Consider the following 15,189-nt stretch of genomic DNA (forward strand, 5'->3'; position numbering starts at 1 on the left):
ATCCTCTCCATTATCAACAATTCTTTGTCTACTAGTGTTATGTCTTCAAGCAGGCAGGTGGTTGTTCAGCCTCTGCTAAAAATGATCAACATATCTCTAAACTTCAATTCCTTTCATACGTTTTGGAAAAAGTCATTCTTCATTAACTTTGTCCTCACTTACAACAAAACCTTTTTAAAAAGTTCCAGTCAGGTTTCATGGTCAATCACAGTACAGATTGTCTACTGTAGTAGACAGTACTACTAAAGTTTCTAATCATCTGACCTTGAGTGCTGTTATTTATTTTTGCATGTACTTAAAGTCTTGATGGTACAAAATAATCTTCTGTTGTATGGTAATGTCCTAAATAAAGTTGTTTTGCTCTTGTTTTTTTCAAGTTTCCGGCTAATGTAACACATCCTTGGGTCTGTTTTTGGAAAATCACTCTGCTTGGCACGAGGAGTTTCTTATAACGTCTTAACTAGAAAATTGAGCTGAGTCATCGTGCCTCGTGGACGACTTTTGCCCTCTTCTATTAGTGCACAGCCGGCATGCCTCGTGTGAAGCAAACTGGAAGAAAGATGTTGTTCGGCATAGCTGTTGTCAGTGTTTATTTGGCATCTGTCATCAGTCCAACGGACTCCACTGCAGACTCATCGTATGTTGCCGCTGTGTACGAGCACAAAGTAATCCTGAACCCAGACCCCCGCACACCCGTGTCCCGCCACGAAGCTCTGCAGCACATGCAGAAAAACCTGGATATCTATGAGGAGCAGGCAGCCCGGGCAGCCCAGCAAGTATGCACATATTTAAATGTTGTGTTTCATGTTTTTAGTCATATGATAGCATTACTCAATGAATTGTAGCAACTTCTGTTGAGATGTTCTTCAAATGAATGAACTTGTAATGGACAAGAATTAATATAGTTAAGGCTGCTGCAGAAGAAAATCAAGACAAACATGATTCAAAAGCCTTACAGTAAGGCTTCCTTTATCTCTGACTTTTTACTGAACTGGTAATTGATGTTCATATGCTCTAATATGACAACTGTCCACCCTTTAGTATCACTTTATAGCTGTTGGTCGACAGTTATTAATGCTTCACCCTGTATGAAGTTTACTGTCACTACCAGAGGTGTAGTCCTGCCATAACGCATAGGAGCAGACTATATTGTAAACTATACAGGGAGTGCAGAATTATTAGGCAAATGAGTATTTTGTCCACATCATCCTCTTCATGCATGTTGTCTTACTCCAAGCTGTATAGGCTCGAAAGCCTACTACCAATTAAGCATATTAGGTGATGTGCATCTCTGTAATGAGAAGGGGTGTGGTCTAATGACATCAACACCCTATATCAGGTGTGCATAATTATTAGGCAACGTCCTTTCCTTTGGCAAAATGGGTCAAAAGAAGGACTTGACAGGCTCAGAAAAGTCAAAAATAGTGAGATATCTTGCAGAGGGATGCAGCAGTCTCAAAATTGCAAAGCTTCTGAAGCGTGATCATCGAACAATCAAGCGTTTCATTCAAAATAGTCAACAGGGTCGCAAGAAGCGTGTGGAAAAACCAAGGCGCAAAATAACTGCCCATGAACTGAGAAAAGTCAAGCGTGCAGCTGCCAAGATGCCACTTGCCACCAGTTTGGCCATATTTCAGAGCTGCAACATCACTGGAGTGCCCAAAAGCACAAGGTGTGCAATACTCAGAGACATGGCCAAGGTAAGAAAGGCTGAAAGACGACCACCACTGAACAAGACACACAAGCTGAAACGTCAAGACTGGGCCAAGAAATATCTCAAGACTGGTTTATCTAAGGTTTTATGGACTGATGAAATGAGAGTGAGTCTTGATGGGCCAGATGGATGGGCCCGTGGCTGGATTGGTAAAGGGCAGAGAGCTCCAGTCCGACTCAGACGCCAGCAAGGTGGAGGTGGAGTACTGGTTTGGGCTGGTATCATCAAAGATGAGCTTGTGGGGCCTTTTCGGGTTGAGGATGGAGTCAAGCTCAACTCCCAGTCCTACTGCCAGTTTCTGGAAGACACCTTCTTCAAGCAGTGGTACAGGAAGAAGTCTGCATCCTTCAAGAAAAACATGATTTTCATGCAGGACAATGCTCCATCACACGCGTCCAAGTACTCCACAGCGTGGCTGGCAAGAAAGGGTATAAAAGAAGAAAAACTAATGACATGGCCACCTTGTTCACCTGATCTGAACCCCATTGAGAACCTGTGGTCCATCATCAAATGTGAGATTTACAAGGAGGGAAAACAGTACACCTCTCTGAACAGTGTCTGGGAGGCTGTGGTTGCTGCTGCACGCAATGTTGATGGTGAACAGATCAAAACACTGACAGAATCCATGGATGGCAGGATTTTGAGTGTCCTTGCAAAGAAAGGTGGCTATATTGGTCGCTGATTTGTTTTTGTTTTGTTTTTGAATGTCAGAAATGTATATTTGTGAATGTGGAGATGTTATATTGGTTTCACTGGTAAAAATAAATAATTGAAATGGGTATATATTTGTTTTTTGTTAAGTTGCCTAATAATTATGCACAGTAATAGTCACCTGCACACACAGATATCCCCCTAAAATAGCTAAAACTAAAAACAAACTAAAAACTACTTCCAAAAACATTCAGCTTTGATATTAATGAGTTTTTTGGGTTCATTGAGAACATGGTTGTTGTTCAATAATAAAATTATTCCTCAAAAATACAACTTGCCTAATAATTCTGCACTCTCTGTATGTATATATGTCTGTATACTCACAACTATATATATGTGTGTGTGTGTGTGTGTGTACACATACATGCATGTAAAATGTTTGTATGTAAATGTGTTTATGTAAAACTCTGACTTTAACCGTACTGTGAAAAGTTCACGAGAGAATACTTGAGTGAGAGAGATGGAATCAAACGTGGAGAGAGACAGGCAACTAAAAAGAAATCCAGAGAGGAGAGCTGATGAACATCATCACACAGATCACTTTATGTTGTTAAATTCAGTGTGACATTTGAGCAAGTAGAAATAAGTAACTCAAAAGTTACTGCAACAGATCTCATATCTCTCTGTCATCTTCATTTCACTCTCAGGGGGCCCAGATCCTGGTGTTTCCAGAAGATGGTATTCATGGATTTAACTTCACTCGGTCATCCATCGTTGGCTACCTGGAAACCATTCCCAACCCTCAGGAGGAGAGCTGGAATCCGTGCACGGAGCCGGAAAGACACAACAACACTGAGGTTCACAATCATATATTTAGATTTTGTGATGGCAAGAAAACTCTACTCTCACGACATCTCACTGTGTCTGAATCTCATCATATTTGATTATGTTTGTGACTCAAAGGTTCTCCAGAGATTGAGCTGTATGGCTCGTCGTAACAACCTCTACCTGGTGGCCAACATGCCCGACCTGCAACCCTGTCCCCTGAAGACCAGCCCTTCCTCCACCTGTCCTCCTGATGGGCGATGGCAGTTCAACACAAATGTGGCTTTCAGGTACATGTTAACTCTTAATATGGATTTCTAGAGAACAGACAAATAAAACGTTTAATTTTCTATGACTTCTTGTCCACAGATGCAGTGCTTGTGCCTAAATAAAAGAGCAGTTCTCCACATTTCCATCAAAAAATGTTGGCAAAACTGCCAAAAATACCACAGAGTCAAAGTTGAAACTTCCCTTGTCAGTAGCTACTGGAGAAGCTACTGCAAGACATACCAGCTACACTGAATACAACAACTACAGTGGTGGAAATAATTATTTGATCCCCTGCTGAATGTGTCATTTTGGTCACATCCAATCAAATGAATGGAAAGAGACAAACTATCAACCACAAATCCAGAAAAAATATTTAGTAATAAATTGATTTTGATGGCATTAAGTTAAATAAATATTTTATCCCCAAGCAAAACTTTATGATTGGCAAAGAAACCCTTTTTGGCAAGCAGTGGTACAACATTTGTTGTAGTTGGTTACCAAGTTTGCAGATTTCAGGCGGGGGCTTTGGCCCACTCTTCTATACAGAAACCTTTGAAATCCTTTAGGTTTCTTGGCTCCTGCTTGGCAATCTGCAGTTTCAGCTCCCTCCTCAGATTTTCTATAAGACTGAGGTCTGGAGCCTGGCTACGCCACTCCCTGACATTAATGTGCTTCTTCTTCAGCCACTCCTTTGTTGCATTGGTTGTGTGTTTTGGGTCATTGTCATGTCAGGACGACCCATCCACGACCCATCTTCAATGTTCTAGCTGAAGGAAGGAGGTTATCGTCCAAGGTTTTACAGTACATGACCCTGTTCATTGCCCCCTCAGTACAGTGAAGTTGTCCTGTTGGTTTAGAGTTAACATTTCTCTTCAGCAAGCGGTGCTGTTACAGACCAGTCATACAGCTATCACGGCCGACGATAAGTGATATTTGGCAAACTTTACTTTTCAAACTGTAAACAAATATGGCTTAAAACGGCATTTCTGTCGTTGCCACAGTGTAACTCGGTTTAACGCAGCAGCCTGAAGTGTCCATCAAACTGAATAATCTCATTAGGAACCCATCCTCCTTTGGGCTCCGCCTTCAAACAAAGTTAAAAGTGAGTTGATTCGCACGAACAGGATTTCTCTCCGAGCGCAGAGAGCTGCCTGCCACAGATTGAAACAGCAGCAGCGCACCCAGAGCAGACACTCGTGTGTGTGATGGCTTCTTTGTGTGTGCAGCTGCAGAGTTCCACGCGCACAGTTGTCGAATTTACGCGCGAGGAATTTCATTGTGTCCGAAATTATTTGCTCGGATTATGTTTTTGCTCGCACTTTTCTTATGACATAAATATAATTCAGTAATATATCCTGAACTGACTGCATCAGTGAAAAAGAGCTGTTAGTGACCTGCGTAAAATATCCTCTTTCATACAGGTCAGACGGCCTTCTAATTGCACGCTACCACAAACAAAACCTTTTCTTTGAGCAATCCTTTGACACACCTCCAGAAGTTGAAGTCATAACATTTGATACACCTTTTGCTGGGAAGTTTGGCCTCTTCATCTGCTTTGACATCCTCTTTCATGATCCTGCAGTGGTGCTGGTGGAGATGGTATAAAATATAATCACATACGCACTCAGCATATATATCCAACATTGTTGGGATTGACTTTGAGATCCATCGTTTCTTCTTTGTGGCTTTTTAAGGGTGTGCGTCAGTTGATCTTTCCAACAGCGTGGATGAATGCGCTCCCCCTGCTGGATTCAGTTCAGTTTCACAGTGCATTCAGTCTGGGTGCCAACGTCACTCTACTATCTGCCAACATTCGCAATGATCAACGCATCATGAAAGGAAGCGGTATCTACACCCCCTTTTCTGCCACCTACCACCATGCCTGGAAAGGAGACCCAGAGGAGGGCAGGCTGCTGGTGGCCAGAGTGCCAGTTTTGGAGCCACTGGAGGTAAAACAAAGTGCAGCCAAAGAGGTGGAGGCTGGTGGTGTTGAGTCTGCATCATCAGTGGCTACAGACTCTGGACGCTGTCATCAAGACAGCTGTGATGATCACTCTCCTGATTCGGTCCATCCCTCTCACCCCACCTTCATCTCCTTCATGCTCCACGACCCGTTTACATTTGTCCTCTTAAACGAGACACAAGGTGACGTTAAAGTGTGCAACGGCACTTTCTGCTGCCGCCTGCAGTACAGGTGGTTACTGCAAGACCATAAAGAGCTCTATGCTCTCGGTGCATTTGCAGGACTGCACACCGTTGATGGACGTTATGCACTGCAGGTAGGAATGAAAGAATTTTTAATATTTATAAACTTTTAGAAACTGACTGAAATATTTCTAAAAAGGGTAAAGCTGACAACTCACTATTTTTATTTGTTACATGTCAAAAATCTACAGGTTTGTGCGGTAGTCCGTTGTGGAGGGTTGGATCAGAACTCCTGTGGACAAGTAGTAGAAGAAGCAGAGTCAAAAATGGACTTCCTGTTGGCGGGGAACTTTGACACCAAATACGTGTACCCATCTATTCTGACAAGCCGAATGTTCCTGGAGCAGCCCGAGAGTCTGGAGAAAGCTCCCGACGGGAGAGTGACCATGAAACATTCAAACATGAAGGGTGGTTTAGTCACCACCTGCCTGTATGGACGAATGTACCACCTGGACAATGAATAAAGTTTGGAGGGATCAGGAAAATAAAGTTCAGTGTTATGGTTAAGAGCTGCTCTGTGTTCTCCATCTGTATCCATTCCCTTCTACTTATGCTTATCGGGGTAGGCTGGAGTCTGTCCCAGCTAAAGGAAAACAAATGTCTTTAGTCATCTGTTACTTGATCTTTTCTGGGTGTTCCTTTCTCAAGGCACAAATTATAAGGAAGAGAATATTCAAATGAATCATTCAAATTGATTTAACAATCTTTGTCTCATGCAACTTAATGCTAATTGTGCATTTTTATTTAATTTCCCCCCAAAATCATTTTTTTGCACTTTATTTTAAAATGACCTGAATTTGCCTGTGTTAATAAAAAAAAGCCCAACTTTAGTGAATCACCCATAAAACTAACCACACCTATGAGCACCATTTCAGGATTGCTCTCACTCTCTATTACACTCCATTTAGGAAATGAGACCCACACCTTACAATACCCGACATCTAAGATTTATAGGCTGAACATCTTTTAAAGTTACATTATTAGATACAACTACAGTAATGTGGTCACAAAGAAGACTGCTTCGTGTTAAGAGACAGATGGTTAATAGAATTGGTTTTATGGATACTATTTGATTCCGTGCATTAAAATAGATTTTGTTGTTTTGTCCTTATTAGTGGAAACATATTAGTAGTCCTGCACATATTTGTGTAGTTTTTAGTCAAAAGATGACTCGTGTATTTCCATGGACCTGTGAGTTATGAAGGAAAATGTTAAAAGTGTTAAAACTGCCCCTGGTCTGAAACTAACTCATTCACTTTACTGTCTGCAGAGACAGCAGGTGCTCTTGCTTGCTGTAGGAGGTGTGGTCAGGCCCTCGGAGGGGCAAAGTATCATGAAGCTTTGTGCTTGTTGGAGATATGGTGGTGAGTGATGTACTAAGAGCCAGCCCATTCCAGTTACCACTGTTCATGCCAAGTATTACTAATGTGGTCCTTCTCTGCAGTTTGAAATACAGTATATAAAGCAATTCTGCAGGGTTTGAAAGCCACTAATTAGCATGACCACCTTTATTCTTCAATGCGCCTGATATTCTTGTACAAGTTTTCTTGTCATTTCTTTCAGGAATAGTTCTCTCGTTAGCACCATCAAGCAAATGCAAAAAACTTCCAAATCAGACAGTCAGTCCCTGAAACTCCATGGCTCAGATGTAAACATGGCAAATAAATAGTCTCATAACACAACAGTAAGAAATATAATGAAGCTTTTTTTTACATTAATGTCACATAATATATCATGAAATTCTGTCATGGGACCATTCTGTTACCACGATCTCTCACACTCAAGCGATCTTGCTACACAAAGAGGTGATGTTTTTTAGTGTGGACACTGAGACTGGACCCTAGTCTTGTTTTATAGCTGCTGATTGGCCTTTGTCACAGCAGCTGTTTGAATGTGTCCTTGCAGTGTAAACACAAAGTCAATTATTAACGTTTATCAATGCTCTGCTCCACTGAGATAAACTGGTTCACTGGTATGTCCGATACACTTATCAACAATTTATCATACCTGTGTTTAAAATGCCTTTTGCTAAAAGAAAAATATATTATCATGAGAGCCGTGCATTTTATTAAATGGTCCTGTTTGTGTAGACGATGATTATTTACCAAATTAGTTGACCGAATGAACCCTTATTGTCTACATTTACATGTATTTTGACAGTTACATAACTGTCTCATTATTATAGCCACACTACACATTTACAACAGGAAATTCTTTTATAGATGTTGTCAATTTATTTTACATTTAAACACATCTGTCTAGGCATATTTATTTTTTTAAACATCCCAGTTTATTATTATTATTATTATTATTATTATTATTATTATTATTATACATTATTGGTTTGTATGCTTGAAATTCAACTACAACATACTGCCATTTAAATTTTTAACTTTTTACAAATAATTAACAAGATAGAAAATTCTGTCCTGTTTTATGGCAATATTCTGAATAAAGTTCTTTGAAAAAAAAAAAGGATCAAAAGTGCCAAAATAACATTATTAAATAATGAATTAAATGTGTCATCAGTTCTTTTTTTTTAAATCAATCAATACTTGATTAAACATCAAGTATTGATTGATTGATTGAAACATCAATTAAAAATACATATTTTATGATTTCGCTGTTTAGTTCGTTATGTTATGTTTCCCGTGCAGTGCATTATTTTTTTATCTGTCATCGTCACCCATCACATTCAAGGGGCAGGACTAATGCTGTTAAAACCCACTGATGTGGTCTGGAGTCATTTCTCAGAACTGAATACACAGTTTGTTACTTGCTAGTTCCTGTTTGACAACTACACTCAGGAGTCTAATGTTCTAAATGAGAGTTCACTGTGAGACATCAGTTTACTTACACATAAGCTTGGCTTCATTGTGTACTTTAGAGCTAGTAAGGATATTCACAAATAGCATCAACAACAGCAATATTTCATTCTCTATTCTTAACCATCCCAACCTGCTGCACATCCTTTCCAGCTTGATCTGTGCTGAGGCGATCGACAGAAGTCCTTTTCTCCTGCCCAGCCTGACATACTGTAAGCACTTTTCTTTACCACCTCTCTTGGCATCCCAGTGGTCCTGTCTACTTTCCTCATCTCACGGACTATCCCACTTTTTCTTTCTTGACATTCTTCCTTAGAATACTTTCCTGTACTTTCTCTTATTTATATCTAAAGCCATCCTACAGACCATTCAGTGTTGCCTAACTACACTCTCCTGTGACACAACCTTGTAGTCTTCTCCACCTTTTTCATAAGCTGTAGTCAAACTATGTGCACCTTCCTCTTCCTCTACTCTGATAAATCATCCCTTGTTCCTCCCTCTTCTTAAAGTACATGTAAATTATGTGTTTAATTTTTTTAATCACATTTTATTTTAAATTCATTTATGAATAGTTATTTATTTCATTTTGACAATCTTGGTACTCCATGATTTAAAAGGATCTGTTTGGGGAAAACCCCACAGTTTGGCAACGGGAGCTTCTTGTCACTTTTTAACTAGAAAATTTAAATGACCCAGCAAGATTCACGGACGTCCCTCATGGTCTGACCTCTCAGTTGTTATTTACAGTCCGAGCTTGTGCACAGCTGTAATGGCTCATAGGAAGGAAATGAGAGAAAAGATGTTGTTGGTCATTACGGTTTTTGCCAGTATTTATTTGGTGTCAGTCTTCGCTGTGGACACGTCGTATGTTGCCGCTGTGTACGAGCACAAAGTAATCCTGAACCCGGACCCCCACACACCCGTGTCCCGCCACGATGCTCTGCAGCACATGAAGAAGAACCTGGATATCTACGAGGAGCAGGCAGCCCGTGCAGCCCAGCAGGTATGCTCACATTTAATTGTGTTTTAAGTCTTTAGTTGCAAAACAGCATGACTCATTAATTTGTACTTCTTCATAATTCAATTTAGTATATCCTTCCAATTATTGTCCTTATAATGAACAATAGTGGATTAAATTAAGCTGACTGCAGAAGAAAAAAAACTATTCAAAAGCATTACATTCATTTTAAATTCTAATAAGGTACTTGATAGAATTTTTTGCATATTTTTTGCATTTTCCTTCATAAATCACAGACTACTCTTAAAAAGTATTTCAGTTTTTTTTTATTTCAATTTTTAAAAATCATTTTAAATTGAAATTTTATGAAAAATTGTACTTTTGCCCCCAGTTCTCTACAGAAATTAACAAAACGGAGGCTGTTAAGACAAACAGTATTCAAAAGCAGTATACTACCAAACACTTTGATCACTTGTCCACTGTTTTGTTTCCTCGAACTGTCAGCCTTTTTACTGAACTGCTTCAGTGCAGTCTGTGATGCCACTTTACATTAATAAAATCTGAGCTCCTTTGACAAGTGTTCCCCTTTAAGTATCAATTTTTGATTCATAAATGTGAAAAATAACACTGAATGCTTCATTTTAAATCAGATGGTCAAAAATAATCATTATTTTCTTCAGTAAACAGCCACTGACATGGCATTGTAACAGATAAATAAGTCCTTATCTGTCCTTGACTCTACTCTGTCATCTTTGTTTCACTCTCAGGGTGCCAAGATCTTGGTGTTTCCAGAAGATGGTATTCATGGATTTAACTTCACTCGAACATCTATTACTGGTTACCTGGAAACCATTCCCAACCCTCAGGAGGAGAGCTGGAATCCGTGCACGGAGCCGGAAAGACACAACAACACTGAGGTTCACGATCATATATTTAGATTTTGTGATGGCAAGAAAACTCTACTCTCACGACATCTCACTGTGTCTGAATCTCATCATATTTGATTATGTTTGTGACTCAAAGGTTCTCCAGAGATTGAGCTGTATGGCTCGTCGTAACAACCTCTACCTGGTGGCCAACATGCCCGACCTGCAACCCTGTCCTCTGAAGTCCAGCCCCTCCTCCACCTGTCCTCCTGATGGGCGCTGGCAGTTCAACACAAATGTGGCTTTCAGGTACATGTTAACTCTTAATATGAAAACAAAAGGGTGGACAAATAAAGACCTTCTTTCCACAGATGCAGTGTAAATGCCTAAAAAAAACTAGTTCTTAACATTTCCACCAAAAAAATTGCTTTAGGGCCAAAAAGACCATATATTTGTTGAAGTCAAAGTTGAAACTTATCGTGTTAGTAGCTATGGGGAAAGCTACTGCAAGAAATGACACATATACTGAATAGTGAATATTAGTGTGGTGAAAACAGTTATTTAATCTCCTGCTGAATTAGTAAGTTTGCTCACATCCAATTAAATGAACAGTCTCCAACTTTATGATGGTTTTTTATGGAAAGAGACAGAATATCAACCAAAAATTGATAGATGGATTAGGGCACCAACTATGTCAGTGTGAATGCTGAACTGATCTGTTGTGATGATGAGAAAGCAGAGCATAAAAGTGAAGCTGTTGATGTACTAGTCAGTCTACATTCCTACCTTCACCTACTCTCACGAGCTTTGGATGCTGGTCGCAGATGAAAGCAGTGGAAATTAGTTTCCTTTGGAGGGTGCCTGGGCTCTCTATTAGAGATAGTGTGAGGAGCTCTTTCATTTGAGAGGGAACTGTTACTTCTCCAAATAGAAAAGAGCCAGCTGAGGTGACCCCAGCTCAGATAAGCGGTAGAAAATGGAAATGTGTACTGGCAGCACTGACTACATAATAATCTGACCTGTTTAAAATATCCTCTTTCATACAGGTCAGACGGCCTTCTAATTGCACGCTACCACAAACAAAACCTTTTCTTTGAGCAATCCTTTGACACACCTCCAGAAGTCGAAGTCATAACATTTGATACACCTTTTGCTGGGAAGTTTGGCCTCTTCATCTGCTTTGACATCCTCTTTCATGATCCTGCAGTGGTGCTGGTGGAGATGGTATAAAATATAATCACATACGCACTCAGAATATATATCCAACATTGTTGGGATTGACTTTGATATCCATCGTTTCTTCTTTGTGGCTTTTAAAGGGTGTGCGTCAGTTGATCTTTCCAACAGCGTGGATGAATGCGCTCCCCCTGCTGGATTCAGTTCAGTTTCACAGTGCATTCAGTCTGGGTGCCAATGTCACTCTACTAGCTGCAAACCTTCGCAATGACAGGCTCATCATGAAAGGAAGCGGTATCTACACCCCCTTTTCTGCCACCTACCACCATGCCTGGAAAGGAGACCCAGAGGAGGGCAGGCTGCTGGTGGCCAGAGTGCCAGTTTTGGAGCCACTAGAGGTAAAACAAAGTGCAGCCAAAGAGGTGGAGGCTGGTGGTGTTGAGTCTGCATCATCAGTGGCTACAGACTCTGGACGCTGTCATCAAGACAGCTGTGATGATCACTCTCCTGATTCGGTCCATCCCTCTCACCCCACCTTCATCTCCTTCATGCTCCACGACCCGTTTACATTTGTCCTCTTAAACGAGACACAAGGTGACGTTAAAGTGTGCAACGGCACTTTCTGCTGCCGCCTGCAGTACAGGTGGTTACTGCAAGACCATAAAGAGCTCTATGCTCTCGGTGCATTTGCAGGACTGCACACCGTTGATGGACATTGTGCACTGCAGGTAGGAATGAAAGAATTTTTAATATTTTTAAAATTTTAGAAACTGACTGAAATATTTCTAAAAAGGGTAAAGCTGACAACTCACTATTTTTATTTGTCACATGTTAAATATCTACAGGTTTGTGCAGTAGTCCGTTGTGGAGGGTTGGATCAGAGCTCTTGTGGACAGGAAGTGGAAGAAGCAGAGTCTAAAATGGACTTCCTGTTGGAGGGGAACTTTGATACCAAATACGTGTACCCATCTATTCTGACAAGCCGAATGTTCCTGGAGCAGCCCGAGAGTCTGGAGAAAGCTCCCGACGGGAGAGTGACCATGAAACATTCAAACATGAAAGGTGGTTTAGTCACCACCTGCCTGTATGGACGAATGTACCACCTGGACAATGAATAAAGTTTGGAGGGATCAGGAAAATAAAGTTCAGTGTTATGGATAAGAGCTGCTCTGTGTTCTCCATCTGTATCCATTCCCTTCTACTTATGCTTATCAGGGTAGGCTGGAGTCTGTCCCAGCTAAAGGAAAACAAATGTCTTTAGTCATCTGTTACTTGATCTTTTCTGGGTGTTCCTTTCTCAAGGCACAAATTATAAGGAAGAGAATATTCAAATGAATCATTCAAATTGATTAAACAATCTTTGTCTCATGCAACTTAATGCTAATTGTGCATTTTTATTTAATTTCCCCCCAAAATCATTTTTTTGCACTTTATTTTAAAATGACCTGAATTTGCCTGTGTTAATAAAAAAAAAGCCTAACTTTAGTGAATCACCCATAAAACTAACCACACCTATGAGCACCATTTCAGGATTGCTCTCACTCTCTATTACACTCCATTTAGTAAATGAGACCCACACCTTACAATACCCGACATCTAAGATTTATAGGCTGAACATCTTTTAAAGTTACATTATTAGACACAACTACAGTAATGTGGTCACAAAGAAGACTGCTTCGTGTTAAGAGACAGATGGTTAATAGAATTGGTTTTATGGATACTATTTGATTCCGTGCATTAAAATAGATTTTGTTGTTTTGTCCTTATTAGTGGAAACATATTAGTAGTCCTGCACATATTTGTGTAGTTTTTAGTCAAAAGATGACTCGTGTATTTCCATGGACCTGTGAGTTATGAAGGAAAATGTTAAAAGTGTTAAAACTGCCCCTGGTCTGAAACTAACTCATTCACTTCACTGTCTGCAGAGACAGCAGGTGCTCTTGCTTGCTGTAGGAGGTGTGGTCAGGCCCTCGGAGGGGCAAAGTATCATGAAGCTTTGTGCTTGTTGGAGATATGGTGGTGAGTGATGTACTAAGAGCCAGCCCATTCCAGTTACCACTGTTCATGCCAAGTATTACTAATGTGGTCCTTCTCTGCAGTTTGAAATACAGTATATAAAGCAATTCTGCAGGGTTTGAAAGCCACTAATTAGCATGACCACCTTTATTCTTCAATGCGCCTGATATTCTTGTACAAGTTTTCTTGTCATTTCTTTCAGGAATAGTTCTCTCGTTAGCACCATCAAGCAAATGCAAAAAACTTCCAAATCAGACAGTCAGTCCCTGAAACTCCATGGCTCAGATGTAAACATGGCAAATAAATAGTCTCATAACACAACAGTAAGAAATATAATGAAGCTTTTTTTAAATTAATGTCACATAATATATCATGAAATTCTGTCATGGGACCATTCTGTTACCACGATCCCTCACACTCAAGCGATCTTGCTACACAAAGAGGTGATGTTTTTTAGTGTGGACACTGAGACTGGACCCTAGTCTTGTTTTATAGCTGCTGATTGGCCTTTGTCACAGCAGCTGTTTGAATGTGTCCTTGCAGTGTAAACACAAAGTCAATTATTAACGTTTATCAATGCTCTGCTCCACTGAGATAAACTGGTTCACTGGTATGTCCGATACACTTATCAACAATTTATCGTACCTGTGTTTAAAATGCCTTTTGCTAAAAGAAAAATATATTATCATGAGAGCCGTGCATTTTATTAAATGTTCCTGTTTGTGTAGACGATGATTATTTACCAAATTAGTTGACCAAATGAACCCTTATTGTCTACATTTACATGTATTTTGACAGTTACATAACTGTCTCATTATTATAGCCACACTACACATTTACAACAGGAAATTCTTTTATAGATGTTGTCAATTTATTTTACATTTAAACACATCTGTCTATGCATATTTATTTTAAAAAATCCCAGATTATTATTATTATTATTATTATTATTATACATTATTGGTTTGTATGCTTGAAATTCAATTACAACATACTGCCATTTAAATTTTTAACTTTTTACAAATAATTAACAAGATAGAAAATTCTGTCCTGTTTTATGGCAATATTCTGAATAAAGTTCTTTGAAAAAAAAAAGGATCAAAAGTGCCAAAATAACATTATTAAATAATGAATTAAATGTGTCATCAGTTCTTTTTTTTTAAATTAATCAATACTTGATTAAACATCAAGTACTGATTGATTGATTGAAACATCAATTAAAAATACATATTTTATGATTTCGCTGTTTAGTTCGTTATGTTATGTTTCCCGTGCAGTGCATTATTTTTTTATCTGTCATCGTCACCCATCACATTCAAGGGGCAGGACTAATGCTGTTAAAACCCATTGATGTGGTCTGGGGTCATTTCTCAGAACTGAATACACAGTTTGTTACTTGCTAGTTCCTGTTTGACAACTACACTCAGGAGTCTAATGTTCTAAATGAGAGTTCACTGTGAGACATCAGCTTACTTACACATAAGCTTGGCTTCATTGTGTACTTTAGAGCTAGTAAGGATATTCACAAATAGCATCAACAACAGCAATATTTCATTCTCTATTCTTAACCATCCCAACCTGCTGCACATCCTTTCCAGCTTGATCTGTGCTGAGGCGATCGACAGAAGTCCTTTCCTCCTGCCCAGCCTGACATACTGTAAGCACTTTTCTTTACCACCTCTC

General features: G+C 39.6%; 2 protein-coding genes across 2 annotated transcripts; both read left to right on the forward strand.

The window, feature by feature from the left end:
* Nucleotides 1–515: 515 nt before the first annotated feature.
* Nucleotides 516–6,174, forward strand: LOC120727074 (biotinidase-like). Its single transcript, XM_040021213.1, has 6 exons — nt 516–776; nt 3,073–3,222; nt 3,329–3,480; nt 4,882–5,059; nt 5,155–5,739; nt 5,857–6,174. The coding sequence occupies exons 1-6, from the start codon at nt 531–533 to the stop codon at nt 6,127–6,129; spliced, it is 1,584 nt and encodes a 527-aa protein (XP_039877147.1). The 5' UTR covers nt 516–530; the 3' UTR covers nt 6,130–6,174.
* Nucleotides 6,175–9,204: 3,030 nt separating this feature from the next.
* On the forward strand, nt 9,205–12,653 carry LOC120727077 (biotinidase-like). The gene is made up of 6 exons (XM_040021217.1): nt 9,205–9,493; nt 10,216–10,365; nt 10,472–10,623; nt 11,361–11,538; nt 11,634–12,218; nt 12,336–12,653. The coding sequence occupies exons 1-6, from the start codon at nt 9,260–9,262 to the stop codon at nt 12,606–12,608; spliced, it is 1,572 nt and encodes a 523-aa protein (XP_039877151.1). The 5' UTR covers nt 9,205–9,259; the 3' UTR covers nt 12,609–12,653.
* The last annotated feature ends 2,536 nt before the right edge of the window (nt 12,654–15,189 follow it).

Source organism: Simochromis diagramma, unplaced genomic scaffold, assembly GCF_900408965.1.
Source record: "Simochromis diagramma unplaced genomic scaffold, fSimDia1.1 OVJJ01000753.1, whole genome shotgun sequence".
Taxonomy (NCBI): domain Eukaryota; kingdom Metazoa; phylum Chordata; class Actinopteri; order Cichliformes; family Cichlidae; genus Simochromis; species Simochromis diagramma.

Coding starts and splice junctions, on each gene's coding strand:
- LOC120727074 (XM_040021213.1), top strand. CDS start 531: ATGCCTCGTGTGAAGCAAACTGGAAGAAAGATGTTGTTCGGCATAGCT. Junction 3,223..3,328: donor AAAGACACAACAACACTGAG/GTTCACAATCAT, acceptor TGTGACTCAAAG/GTTCTCCAGAGATTGAGCTG. Junction 5,740..5,856: donor ATGGACGTTATGCACTGCAG/GTAGGAATGAAA, acceptor AAAAATCTACAG/GTTTGTGCGGTAGTCCGTTG.
- LOC120727077 (XM_040021217.1), top strand. CDS start 9,260: ATGGCTCATAGGAAGGAAATGAGAGAAAAGATGTTGTTGGTCATTACG. Junction 9,494..10,215: donor CAGCCCGTGCAGCCCAGCAG/GTATGCTCACAT, acceptor TTTCACTCTCAG/GGTGCCAAGATCTTGGTGTT. Junction 11,539..11,633: donor CAGTGGTGCTGGTGGAGATG/GTATAAAATATA, acceptor TGGCTTTTAAAG/GGTGTGCGTCAGTTGATCTT.